Here is a 14,885-nt window from a genome sequence, read left to right as displayed (position 1 = left end):
GTGCCTTTCCTTGCTAGGACACAAACTAAAAACTCACTGCTGACAGTTTCCGGGTTATCTACCTAACTCTACTGTCCTGCAAGTGACTGCGGGATTCCTAGCTGTGGACCAGAAAGGAGACCACTGAGAGCTGAGGCAGCCATCTTCTCAGAAGGAGCTTCTGTGCTTCTGTGTTCCTGTGGCTGTCACCCCAAAGCCTATGGGGGTCAGACCCACCTCTCTTATCAAGGCTGAACTCCTTTAAAACCATGGTGTAGCATGTAGCAGGATGGTCCTGCAACGAGTCACCTGGACACCCTCAGCAGGGAGGAGCGTAATCCTTTACACAGGGCTCCTGGCTTCTACCCAATGGACTAACAGTGATTTGTTTTTTATGTTAAGAATTTATCTATAGACATAAAATGAAACGTAAACATGTGCAATTGTTGTCTTAACATTCAGATGGCCAAAAGCAAGAAGAAAACATAAAATATAACACTCTGAAATGGCCTAATTTGCTCTTGGGTCAGATGATAGGTTTTGCTTAGTGAACTCTACATAGTAACGTAAAGCTTATTTTTCTATAATAAGTAATGGGATATATTAATGTTATTAGATTTGGAAACAAATCTAAATGAGAAATATTATAAAAGAAACAGTACAAACTTTTATAGAAAGCCGCCTCTGGTCTGCAGAAGCAAGTGACCCAGGCGCCGCACTGACAACAATTCATCTCTTTGTTTCCAGTGGTCCGGCAGCACAGAGGAGCTAATATGTTTTCATCTGGGGCAAGGAGCACGGAGATATTTGAACACAAGGCCTCTCTTGTCCCACCACCCAGAGCCTGGCCATGTGACAGGCTGGGACGATGTGCAAGCCATATGACACTGCTTACCACGCACAAACCTCTCCAGAGATGCTATGTGGCCACGATTTTCAGTTTTGGGGGAAATTAAGGAGAAAAAAAATGGCTTCCCTGTTCTTTCCTGAAGGCTGTTCCATCATAATGTAAAGAAATGGATCTCTCTAGAATTTAAACAAGCACCGCTTACCCCTTTCATAAAAGTAGTACTAACCCTGGGCAAATACCTACAATGGATACCTCACACCGGAATTAAATTAGTCAGAAAGCATAATTGCCAAGGAGGGAATCTGTTCAGATGCTACCTTCAGATGGTCTCTAAACTCAAACAGAACCTCCAGCACTGGCTCCTCGGTTGTTATTGTGAGTCAGAGCACTTTGTTGGAGGGGCCCCCAGTGGAGTGTAGCCTAAGACCTTCCTGCATAAAACCTGTGTAACCTGGATCCCAGCCCTGCACTCTTTCCTTATGTTGTAAATGGCTTTTATTGGCTGAACGAGTGTTAATGCCACTATATGTTAATGGATGATGCTATGAAAGACATCATGGTATTACACCAAGGTGAAAATATGACGACTTGCAAACTGGCTACTCTGAGCATCTGTCAGCCATGGAGCCCTCACGGCCTGTCTCCGCAGAACTCTGTGATAATTTCACTCATGGATAAGAGCATTCTGTAATTATCCACAGATTTACTGGGTCCCAGGATTAAAATTCTCTGAGTAAGAATAAAAAGTAATTATACTTTTAGAATGCATTGTACTATTCAAGTGATTTGAAAACAGTCACCTCGGCAAAAATGAAAGAAGCAAGAAGAAGCAGAAGTTAAAGATGCAGTTGGCAGGGCGGACCATAAACCTGAGCGAGTTTAATGCGTGGACGCACGGGGCCAGTACTTTGATGTAGCTGCTAGCACGTGGAAATGGGAACCCGTGTTAGAGCAGATTGCCCCAGCTTCCTTCCTTCAGACCACTGAGACCGCACCCTGACGCCCTATCACCCTAAGCCTTTCACTGCCACGTGTCCACTTGTCTTCTCCCTTCTGGGTGCAGCTGGACCTTCCTGGGCTGCGTATCTGCTGGGTTGTTACTAATTAGCTCAGTTGTCTGCTGTGAGCTACACTCACTACGTGCTCGTCTCTCTTCCTTAGTTGCCTCAAATGCTTTTCAACTCTGCGTGCCTGTAAATGGCTTCCTACTCCCCTCTCTCCCTGAGGCAGCAGTGACCCTAAATGCTGCTGCTGCTGCTGCCGCTCGCATTTGCAACTGAACCTCCACACATCTCTGCTCTGCGTGCTTTCAATGGCGTCCACCCTTTCTTACCTCGTCACGCCACCCTCCATGGCTGTCAGAATAGGGAACTGAAATTGACCATGTGACTGTGTCACCCTCTGCACCAACCTCCTGCCTCCCCTCCATAGGAGCTGAACATGCCTGAGAGGCCAGCACTATCCCGCTCCTCCTATCTCCGCCCACTCGCTCCCTAGTCACTATGTCTACCTTGTCCCCGTGGGGCCCTGACAGACGGCAGGTTCCTTTGTTTGGGACCCTCATCATTCCTCAGTCAGTGTCCTGTTTCTCTTCTGCCTAGCCGTCACTTCCTCAGTAAGACCAGCCTGAACCACAGGAAAGGTCATCCAGCATATGTCAGGGTCACATAAACCCCAGAGAGCTTGTCACAGCTGGTGCTACATACCTCCCAACCGGACCTCTGAAACATTAGCATCTACGTTTGCGGTAGGCAAACAGTTCCTCAAAGGCAAGAGGCCGTGTCTATTTAGCCAGTGCTGTGTTCCAAGTTGCCTTTCCACACAGAAAGGGCATGAGAACCCAAACCGTCATCATTACGAGACATTTTCACGGCTCTCTGCTTCCCTGATGAGAGCATCATCCCTTAAACACCACGGCTCCAAACAAGTACCCTGATGACCCTGGCCACATCCCGCTTCCCCGGTGAGTCACAGAGCAGAAACACGAGGAAAACTGGGCTCAATACAGGCGATCCATGGAAGCCAGTCATCGAGAGAACCACTGACCACACCGTGACTCACGGCAATCACGTCAGAGGCCCTGGGCTTCCCCCTCGGATCCTTTCACTCACTCACTCACTCACTCAGTTGCTCACTGACTTTAAACGAGGCCAGGCTCTGGGAGGGACAGAGACACAGTAAGTATCTGGGGCTGCTCATCAAAAGGAGCCCTGGGCTCATGTCTGGGGGAGATGGTCCATTTCAGGAGAGAGGGAAAGATGAAGTAATGCTCACTACCTGAGTGAGGCAAGGGACAGCAAAGAAAAACCCCCAGGGACCCCGGGGACATAGCACATCCTCAGGTCACTCCTCCTTTGCCAGCTTACTAACTACCCCTGAGGGATGTGGGGTTGGTGTAGGCGACTCCACTGAATGACTGAGACCACTCTCTCTAGTACTGCACTCCCCAGGGATTGTAAGCTCAGACAGGTCACTCTTTCCTTGCGCAGTCTCCGCACCAGGCCTAGCTAGTACTCACGTGGAAACTCCAGCCTCCTACGTGGGCACCAACCCATCTACTCCACGGCTCTAGTCTTTTCTCTTTGTACCACGCCTGACGGGAGGGGGGCTGAGCTGAGGCAGAGACAGCACCAAGTAGGAGGCTATGAGTCAGTGTTGTCGGGAGGCAGGAGTCGGGTAGACCAGGGCAGGAGGCTCTTATTAGTTGCCTTTATAAAGAGTGAAAGCTTTCAACTGGACTGAAAGGAATCTGCTCTACTTAAATGAATTCCAATTTCTTTAAAGTATAACTTTTGATTGTATACATTATTCAACTCTTTATTTCAATTTCAATCTCTGTCTACAGGTAAGAGCAAAAAGGCCAGAGTTGAGCAGGGTGGACGAGAGACACCTGTGGTCCCAGAGGCTGGGCTGAGGGTGGGGAGGACAGAACTGTGGGTTCCAGGCCAGCCAGGGAGACCCTGTCAGGAGAGCAAGGTATGGGAATGACACATTTCTTCAGAATGGATAAAAGACAGTTTAAGGAGGCACGTCTAATTACAGGAAGAGAGAGGGAGCACACAAACAGAGACACCACAACCAATCAAAGGAAAGTGGCATAAAAATGGAGCATTTAGCCCCAACTTAAGAGAATGCTGAAAGAGTAAGCAAGGAAAACTTTATCAGCATAATACAATATCCAATGTTTAATCCGAAACAAAATAGAAAACATAGATTTTCTTAAATAAAATATGGACTCAACATAATTAAAGGTCAAACTGAACCTTCACACTTTGATCACAGTGGTCTTCAGAAGGAAAAAAAAATCATTATGAATTAAAAAAAAAAAAAAACTAACTTTAGCTATTCTGACCAACTTGTAACTGTGAATTTAAAAAGATTTGTGAAATAATACTTTTCAGGAAGAAAAATATTCTGTTTTGGAGAACAACTTATAAAGGTAAAAGTTTTAGTCCAAGTAATTATATAATAATACTTTAATGTGTTGATAATTCATATAAAAACATGCGGGGTGTTCAGAAAGTAAAAAAACATTAATGTTTTCCTCTTTACAGGGGATGACCAGACCATCTGCTGTAGTTTATTTTGGTGTTTTGCCCAGTGTGATATCAGTTTTCCGAGAACTGTTAATTTTTAGGTTATTTCCCTGAAAAGATGCAAATGAAGAAAACTGTGGGTTGATGATGACTTCTGGATTACAAATTGGAACACTCAGGAAAACAGTAGCACAGTGCACGAGCCCAACTTGTCCATCTGTGTGTGAAATTGGCAAGAAGAGGGAAGGCAGAGGGAAGGACAGGTAGACAGAGCACCAGAGAAATTTATAACCTGCAACGCAGCACAGAAATACGTGTCAAACTCCAGCACTGGCTCTGTCAGAGCTTCTCATTCTAATTAACTTTAGAAGAACAATCACCAGGTAGCTCCCACCCGACTCAGAACGTAGCATCTTAAAGGATGCTCTGGGGAGAAACGGCGCATGCTGATGGGAGTCCTCTGTATTTTTCACCCAACATTTGTTTTCTTGGTCTTCTAGCTGATTTACTTTAATGTTTATTTATTTATTATGTATACAGTATTATGCCTGCATATACTGCAGGCCAGAAAAGGGCACAGATTTCATTGTGGATGGCTGCTGGGAATTGAACTCAGGACCTCTGGAAGAGCAGTCAGTGCTCTTAACCGCTGAGCCATCTCTCCAGCCCCTGATTTACTTTAATACTGTCATCCCACTGTGCCCCAAAGCACTGGGTGAGCTCCCAGGGTGCTGAAAAGCAGGGCCACTTCATCAAGTGTCACTTTGGTGACTTGTATGACCATCCTCAGAACAGGTGAGCATCAAATAGCAAACCATGACAGATCCCTTTGATGATGTGGCCACAGGACTTCCGTCTTTTGGCAAATCAGCACATTGATAATATTTTAAAGAGTATCCTTACCCGAATTATTTCTTCGACACAGCTGTTGCTTTCTCCAGATCTACTCTCCTGAAAGCAAAGGAAAAACAAATTTAGACTTGATCGAATGGAATTATGACCACAAAGACAGGATGACAACCTAATTTCCAAATTAATGGGGAGAAGAAAGCAATGTTGGCCTAAGGGCATGCTTAAGGCAAGCAGTGCTGATGAGGGGCATTCCCTGATGGCCAGCTCTCATCGGTCAGTTCTTCTTGTAGCCGTTTCCCCTTTCCAGGTCTGCAGAGCCACATACGTCTATGTGCCCATAGACTTGGCCCAGAGCTCTCCCACTATGTTAACTGAAGTGGGGAAGTTTCTAGGAACACAGAAAAAGTTCCACAATTCTGAGGTCCATCCGTGTTGGGCTTCATCCAAGTGTGGAAACCACTGGCTTTGCCACTACGTGGATACAGTCTACCCATGAAACACGTGCCATGGGACAGATGGGTACAGTGGTTACCACAGCTTAAATAAAGTCTAGATCACAGTTCTCAAATGCTACAGTGAGCGGCGGGATGAGTCGAAGACTAAATCCTCTGGGCATTGCCAAGCATGCTGGCGTCAGAGCCCACCAGAGCCACCTGTTTTGATGCCATCCATGCTGCCTTGCATGGTAGGCAGCTCTGAGGTTTGGTGGTCTCAGGGAACGGCTGACTGGAGAGTGTGTTAAGCTCCACAGACACTGTTTAGTCACTGCTGGCTACACAGTCGAGAGTAGAGGACGGACATGGTTTTATGGGAACATAAAGGCAGTGAGTATCTACTGTTGGGTGTGCTGCCTGTGGTCCCAGGGAAGCCATTCTGCGGGGCCTGTAACTCGGGTGCTGACCACAGCACAGTGCGATGTACAAGAAGGCGACATTTTTGTGCCGTTTATCAAACCCTGTGCCTTCTCCTCATGACTCCCAGGAATGTCCTCTGTGCCCTCTGTAGTTTTCTAGCTAATTCCAAGGCATCCTTTGAGTCATAGCTCACGCACAGTTTCCTCAAAGTGGCTATACTTGGCCCTGGCGTTCTCAGGAGTTTGCCTTTCCTCATCCTAGCCTCTCCATAACTTCAACACTCCAAACTGTCCCTCCATTTAGAACACACGGGCAAAGGCTCTGTGTCATTCTGAACTGTGCTCCACATGGTATGTGCTGTGTTCAACATGCCTGTCAGCTGATGCTCCACACTCTATGGACTGTGTACAACATGCATGTCAGCTGATGCCCCACAGTGTATGTGCTGTGTACAACATGCATGTCAGCTGATGCCCCACACTCTATGGACTGTGTACAACATGCATGTCAGCTGATGCCCCACAGTGTATGTGCTGTGTACAACATGCATGTCAGCTGATGCTCCACACTCTATGGACTGTGTACAACATGCATGTCAGCTGATGCCCCACAGTGTATGTGCTGTGTACAACATGCATGTCAGCTGATGCTCCACACTCTATGGACTGTGTACAACATGCATGTCAGCTGATGCTCCACACTCTATGGACTGTGTACAACATGCATGTCAGCTAATGCGCCACACTTTATGTGCTGTGTACAACATGCATGTCAGCTGATGCCCCACACTCTATGTACTGTGTACAACATGCCTGTCAGCTGATGCCCCACAGTGTATGTGCTGTGTACAACATGCATGTCAGCTGATGCTCCACACTCTATGTACTGTGTACAACATGCCTGTCAGCTGATGCCCCACAGTGTATGTGCTGTGTACAACATGCATGTCAGCTGATGCTCCACACTCTATGGACTGTGTACAACATGCCTGTCAGCTGATGCCCCACAGTGTATGTGCTGTGTACAACATGCATGTCAGCTGATGCTCCACACTCTATGGACTGTGTACAACATGCATGTCAGCTGATGCCCCACAGTGTATGTGCTGTGTACAACATGCATGTCAGCTGATGCTCCACACTCTATGTACTGTGTACAACATGCCTGTCAGCTGATGCCCCACAGTGTATGTGCTGTGTACAACATGCGTGTCAGCTGATGCTCCACACTCTATGGACTGTGTACAACATGCCTGTCAGCTGATGCCCCACACTCTATGGACTGTGTACAACATGCCTGTCAGCTGATGCCCCACAGTGTATGTGCTGTGTACAACATGCATGTCAGCTGATGCTCCACACTCTATGGACTGTGTACAACATGCATGTCAGCTGATGCCCCACACTCTATGGACTGTGTACAACATGCCTGTCAGCTGATGCTCCACAGTGTATGTGCTGTGTACAACATGCCTGTCAGCTGATGCTCCACAGTGTATGTGCTGTGTACAACATGCATGTCAGCTGATGCCCCACACTCTATGGACTGTGTACAACATGCCTGTCAGCTGATGCCCCACATTCTATGTACTGTGTACAACATGCATGTCAGCTGATGCTCCACACTCTATGGACTGTGTACAACATGCATGTCAGCTGATGCCCCACATTCTATGTACTGTGTACAACATGCATGTCAGCTGATGCTCCACACTCTATGTACTGTATACAACATGCATGTCAGCTGATGCCCCACATTCTATGTACTGTGTACAACATGCATGTCAGCTGATGCTCCACACTCTATGTGCTGTGTACAACATGCGTGTCAGCTGATGCCCCACACTCTATGGACTGTGTACAACATGCATGTCAGCTGATGCTCCACACTGTATGGACTGTGTACAACATGCGTGTCAGCTGATGCCCCACACTCTATGTACTGTGTACAACATGCCTGTCAGCTGATGCTCCACACTCTATGGACTGTGTACAACATGCGTGTCAGCTGATGCTCCACACTCTATGTGCTGTGTACAACATGCATGTCAGCTGATGACCCACACTCTATGTACTGTGTACAACATGCCTGTCAGCTGATGCTCCACACTCTATGTACTGTGTACAACATGCCTGTCAGCTGATGCTCCACAGTGTATGTGCTGTGTACAACATGCGTGTTGTACTTCCTATTTTCTGCCTTAGAAACAATTATAAGATAAAAAAAATGTGACCTCGTATTACCCAGGTAGAACAACCTACTGTAATGCTTCAGATCACACTTTAGGTTGAGCCCCTAAGTAGTCCTCCTCTGGGTGCAGACCCAGTGTAAGAGTCAGGAACAGGAAGTTGGCTGTGAGATTTTATTTGCTACAAATTTTAGAGACGCTCCATCTATGAAGACTGGTCAACACAGCTACCTACACAAGCACTGGATAAGGACAACAGTGCTGGACATCTGAACGTGGAAGAGGAATCTCATGAGGCCTCAACCCTAGGCTGAGAGCTCCAGGCCACCAAAGAAGGCTGAGAGCTGGGAAGAACCCACAACTGGCTACCCAACACCGATGGTCAGCCCTGAGAACATACACCCAAAAGACTCGTTATATGGATCGAGCAGACTGTATTTATATATTTAGAAGTGTATGTGTGTGTGCGTGTGTGTGTGCTTTAACAACTAACGTTTTAGAGATCATGAATGTGACAGAGAGGGAGAGAGAGCAAAGGGGAGCAAGGAAGGGATTAGAGGTAGAAAAGAAAAGGGGGAATGATGCAATTAGATCTTAATTTTAAAAAAAGAATTAAAAGTTATGCCTCCTCTGAAAATAAAAGCTTTATTTTCCCTTGATGTGCTGTGTGCAGGGGACAAGCTGCTCTTCCAATGATGTTTCCGATTATCCTATGGGTTCCTGCTACTTCACTCTAGTAAGGGTACATAAGAGGAACGTGGACCAGATGCACTGTGGTGGAGTGCACGGGATTATGACACGGGGTCACCTTGGTGAAAGTGCAAACCTGATGGCCAGGTAGACAGACAGACAGACAGTGGACCATCAAGAGAAAGTACGAAGCGAGGCCAGGACCCCGACTTCCTGTAGCCATCTCAGGAGGTCTCATTCTCGACTCAGAGCCAGAGTAAATCTGGCAGAGGGATGCCCTGGGTAGTCTTGGTAACAATTCCCCTGGAGACTCAGGAAAGCCACCATATTGGTCTGGCTTTCCAGGCACTAGGGTGGCTCCATGGGGCACAACACTGAAGGAAATCTGATTCAGAAGGCACCTAGGAGCTCTTTCAAACAAAATATGGTGACTATCAGACGGGCAAATAAGGGGCTCTATCCGAAATCACTATGGCAGCAATGGTAGCCACGGCAGGAGCTACCCATGTTTTTAGTGGTGCCCTAGTGACTTTTCTAATTCAGCAACTCCCTGTGCTCAATCCTTGGGGCTGTGTCTAGTCGAGTAGACATTCACATTCTAAGGGGGGGGGGGGGGGAGGGAGATTCTGGGAACATTCCGGTGAGTTTCTTCATCTTTATTCAACACTGAGTCACAGCCTCTCAGTCCACTAGCCTCTGCATCACACACAGAGGAAGGGGAAGGGAAAAGGGAAAAGAAAAAGAGCTGCATCATTGTCCTTCTTAACTAACAAAATGAATGGGGAAGGGTGTGTCTCCTCAAAATTGGGAGCACAGAATTCCACCTCGTCTTTTTTAAAAATATATTTTATTAATTTATTCATATTAAATCTCAATGGTTATCCCATCCCTTGTACCCTCCCTCCCATTCCTCCCTCCCTCCCATTTTCTCCTTACTCCTCTCCCCTATGGCTGTGACTGAGGGGGACCTCCTCCCCCTGTATATGCTCATAGGGTATCATGTCTCTTCTTGGTAGCCTGCTATCCTTCCTCTGAGTGCCACCAGGAACCTCGTCTTTTCCAAGTGTACATGAGGGGAAAGGGGAGGGGGCTGGGGGAGCTTCCTGCCTGTGGGGCTCTTCCTCAAGTCTGACCTGTGCTGTAGCTGGGTGCTCTGATTCTATTTGCACTCTGATAACTTTCTGTATTTATGAGTAAGGCTGACACGTGCATGCAATTTAACATCTCCAGGAGGAGGTTACACAATGTAAATTTTAATTACTTGGTTGTTGTTGTTGTTGTTGTTGTTGCTGAGGGCTTGTGGCTGTTATCTCATGCTGAGTCGCTGAGCTGTTGCTCCGTTATTAACCATGACTTTGATGACCCCCACCCCCCACTTTTCTATCATTACATTTTGAAATCTGTCACAACAGTCTCACCTCACTGAAACTCCAACTAAACTTCAATTAAAAGCTAGCATCCCTGGCTGGCTCTTCTTCCACAGCTGTGGTTGTTACATGGTTTCCCCAAAGCCTACCACTCAGGCATGCTGCACGCCCTGCCAGGGAAACGTGAGGAGTGAAGTTCTGGGAAGGCAGAGCTCAAGCTGCAGCCAGGAGCATCATGTCCCTAATTACCATGCTGAGCACAGCGCGCTGGAAGCATCAAGGCTTAAGGGGAAAAGGGCTCCATCAAGCCAGGGTGAAATGGCATTTCATGGCAGAGGAGATGAGCTGCACACAGGACACATTTTGAAAATGGTTGAACTCTTCATCAGACACATTTCAGGAAAACTTTCATTCATAAACAATGCAGGTCACAACGGCTTTGTCAGCAAATCCTCAAAAGTCTTTAAGCATTTAGAAATCGGTTATCCCACACATACATACCTACATATTCCTACAGGACTATTTTTAAACAAATCTTACTATTTTTTTCATTTACAGAAAACCTGAGACAAAGAAATTAGGTATTCCGTCGACACCATGAAAACAGCGCCTGGAGATCTAAGTTAGCAGCGGGGGAGTTGGCAACTCTGTGGGAGGCTCCATCTCTAGGATTAAGTCCCAGGCCTGACCCTTGAGCAACAGGGTGACTTGTGACTTGTGCTTTCTCAATTCTGTTTCTCTCCACTGATCCTGCCATGCTGCCATGGAAGGACTGCACTCTGCTCCCCCTGTTTTAAGCTGGATGCCCTGTTTCATCTCTGCTCTTTAGCCTCCCTTACCTGCTCTGCTCACCCAGCACCCCTGCCCCGCTGTTCCCACCCTGCTCTGCTCACCCCAGCACCCCTGCCCCGCTGTTCCCACCCTGCTCTGCTCACCCCAGCACCCCTGCCCAGCTGTTCCCACCCTGCTCTGCTCACCCCAGCACCCCTGCCCCGCTGTTCCCACCCTGCTCTGCTCACCCCAGCACCCCTGCCCCGCTGTTCCCATCCTACTCTGCTCACCCCAGCACCCCTGCCCCGCTGTTCCCACCCTGCTCTGCTCACCCCAGCACCCCTGCCCAGCTGTTCCCACCCTGCTCTGCTCACCCCAGCACCCCTGCCCAGCTGTTCCCACCCTGCTCTGCTCACCCCAGCACCCCTGCCCCGCTGTTCCCACTCGGCTCTGCTCACCCCAGCACCCCTGCCCCGCTGTTCCCACCCTGCTCTGCTCACCCCAGCACCCCTGCCCAGCTGTTCCCACCTGGCTTTGGCTCTGAAATCCTAGTGTCCCCACCAGCATCGAGACACTCAGAGCTAGACAAGCAAAGAGACAGGACATAGAGGGCAGTGGTAGGAGGAGGTAAAGGAGTGGCACTGGAAGCATCGGTAGCAACTGAAGGGCAGATGCCGGCGTTGGGGGTACACTGCAGAATGAGGACAGGCAGGGTACAGCAGAGCATCAGAATAAGACATTCCAAGATCTGCAAGCTCCCCCCCCCCCACCGCCCTTTTCCTAACAGATTAAAGGTACTACCAACCAAAAATAAAAAAATAAACTCTTGGAAGGAAATAGAAAGTATGAACTAAAAATTACCTAAGGCTAAAATGATAGATACAATGAGCTTAGAACTCGAGTTAATAAAAACACGTGAAATTGGAACTATTTTGGGAAAATACTGACTTACGAAATAAGAGCTTGGACTTAGAGCCCAGAAGCAACAAGTAACATAAAAATCACCTTTACATAAGAGCTTCCAGCCAGATGCCTGAAGTATTTCAAAGGCTCTTAGGAAGAATAATTCTTATCTACTTTCTATTTCATAAATGCTACAGTGTCAGAATTAATGTATTTATGCCAGGAATGCAACCATGGTTTAACATTCGTTTTTTAGGGACCTTTGAAAGTACTATATCACTGGGGAAAAAAGCAAAACTGAGGTCGGCTCATCTTGCTGATTTTTTTTTAAATCATATACTTGGCAAAACGTACATGACTTCGCTTTTACTGTTATTAAAAAGGACAACTAACACATTGGAAATCAGTGTGGAGGTAAAAAAAAAAAAAAAAAGCACTAAAAACTAATCTACAAGATCTAACTAGTCAGACCTTGGGCAGAGCTGGACATCTCTCTACAGGGACACTTGCCAATTCACGCTCAGGGCTGCTCCTAAGAGGCAGAACTTAGAACCGACCTAAGTGTCCATCAGCTAATGAATGGGAAATAAAATGTGGTATGCTCACACACTGGAATATCATTCGGTGGTTAAGAAAATTATAAAGTTTTCAGGTAAATGGATAGATTCCCCCCTACTCCCCCCCGCAAAAAAAAAAAAAAAAAAAAAAAAAAAAAAAAACCAAATAGTGTCCCCTCCCCCCCAAAAACTCAAATAGTGTATGTTTTTTCTACCTTTAAGCTTTAGATAGGCATGTTTCAATTAGAACAGCCATGAAATTTAGGTAGCTAGTAAGGGATCAAGGGCAGGGGAAACTTTGCAAGAAAGGAGAAATAGTACGTAGTATCGTAAAAAGATAAGGGGGAAATAGATGGGGAAGTTAAATGCCGAGGGGGACAAAGAGGCAGAGCAAAGGAGGGAGTGTGGGACAAGGTACCTAACTTTACAGGCATTTGAAAAACCATGTAGAAAACGACTACTGTAAAAGCTTTCTAAGATACATACATGTATGAAAGGAATTTAAATGTAGCCATCCAATAATGGAGGGGACAGTGCATCCAATTAGACATCTTATGACACCAAGTAAAACCTGCAGTTACCTGGGTTACATCTCGTTGAGTCACTGCCCAAAGGGGTCCACAGACTCCTCCCCAAACCTCAAAAGCTATTGTCAAGGCTACTGGTTACCCTCACAATCTGACAGTAAGACCCTACTTCTGAGGACACCTCTTACTTTGTCATCGAACATGGAGAGATCAAGGTGGTGACCAACTAGACATTGGCCCTACTGGTTAGTGTGCATGGTAACCAACTAGACATTGCTCCTACTGGTTAGTGTGCACGGTGACCAACTAGACATTGGCCCTACTGGTTAGTGTACATGGTAACCAACTAGACATTGGCCCTATTGGTTAGTGTACATGGTAACCAACTAGACATTCCCCCTACTGGTTAGTGTGCATGGTGCTACAAGTTACTCTACATGCTACCAGAGGGAAGAAATCATTAATACCATCCAGCTACAAACTGACACCTACAACAGTGACCGGCCTGTATGACCCAAGGGTGGCACAAAGGCTACGAGGCTGACCAGCCCCCTTCTGGACTGGATTAAAGCATGCTCCATCAGATGGAGCCCACACTTGACACTATTAATGATGTCAAGAACCTGTAGTTGCATAGGCCATGGGCTCAGCTAGTGACCCTGTCTTAAAAATCACATACAGCCGCATGCACACACAAACATGCACTCACACAGTGTACATGTGCAAGTAAAATAATAAAAAATAAAATTAAAAATTCATGACCAGGGCAGTCAGTCACCTGCATCGTAAGAGATGTCTTTGCTTCCCCTAAAACATTAACAGAGCATGGCTGCCTTGAACCCAATTATTTTTTTTTTTTTAACCCAATTCTTAAAATGTCAACATTTATTTACTTCACTAAATTAAATTATGCCTCTCAGTACATCAACTATTCACGGGCTTGACTCCCTAGTTCCCACACTGGCACCTGTAAATCAAGTCCTTCATGAGTAGACAACATCAGTAAAGGGATGCTGGCTGAGAAGTCCTCTTATGAAAACTTATTTGAGTTATCCTGAGTGTAGAGAGCCCAGGGCAGTTCACAGAGACGGAACCAATAACCAGAGAGCATGTGTGGGCTGGACCTAGACCCCCTATAGCAGATATGCAGCCTGGTCGACAACGTGCTGATACCTAATAATGGGAACAGGGGCTGTCTCTGACTGTTGCCTGCCTTCGCATCCCTTTCCCCTAGCCGAGTTGCTCAATGGGAGAGGATACATTTAGTTCTGCTGCAGCCTGAGATTCCAGAGTGGGTTGGTACCCCCTTGGGGGCCCCTCCCCTTCTGTGAGAATAAGAAGAGATGGGGAATAGGGGAAGGGGCATAAGGTGAGACTGGGAGGAGAGGAGGGAGGGGGCTGGGATCAGGCTGTAAAGTAATTAAATAAATAAATTTTAAAACGTTGCCAGCAAAGAATTCCACATATCTCATCTCAAACAGTGCATCATGGTAAAAAAAAAAAAAAAAAAAAAAAAAAAAAAAAAAAAAAAAAAAAAAACTAGGGTACATAAACATACTCCATAAAATACTCCATAAAGATTCCTATGGTCCATGGGTGTAATGTACGTTATAAATAAATTTCATTTAGACTTTAGTCTCATCCCATACAACATCATTATATATAAGAAGTTTTTGGCAGAAAAATAAACTATTGTAGGTTTAATATCCCTATCAGATTCTTAGCAGCAGGATAAGGCCACCCAGTTATATTAGGACAATGAAAGCCAGTGATCTCAATCAGAGCCTGTGGTGGTCAGCAAGTTTAGTGGT

The 14,885-nt window shown here is 46.5% G+C and overlaps 1 protein-coding gene across 1 annotated transcript in view; it reads right to left on the bottom strand.

Annotated features, from left to right (window-relative positions):
- Window positions 1-14,885, bottom strand: part of Aff3 (ALF transcription elongation factor 3) — a 474,038-nt gene that overhangs the window by 219,697 nt on the left and 239,456 nt on the right. Inside the window, exon 6 of the mRNA XM_051152759.1 lies at window positions 5,269-5,316. Coding sequence (XP_051008716.1) covers window positions 5,269-5,316 — 48 coding nt within the window. The remainder of the gene's footprint in view (window positions 1-5,268; window positions 5,317-14,885) is intronic.

The sequence above is a fragment of the Acomys russatus genome, chromosome 11, assembly GCF_903995435.1.
Source record: "Acomys russatus chromosome 11, mAcoRus1.1, whole genome shotgun sequence".
In the NCBI taxonomy this organism is placed as follows: Eukaryota; Metazoa; Chordata; class Mammalia; order Rodentia; family Muridae; genus Acomys; species Acomys russatus.
The sequence above is the reverse complement of the archived record's forward strand: the minus strand, read 5'-3'. Positions and strand labels throughout refer to the sequence as shown.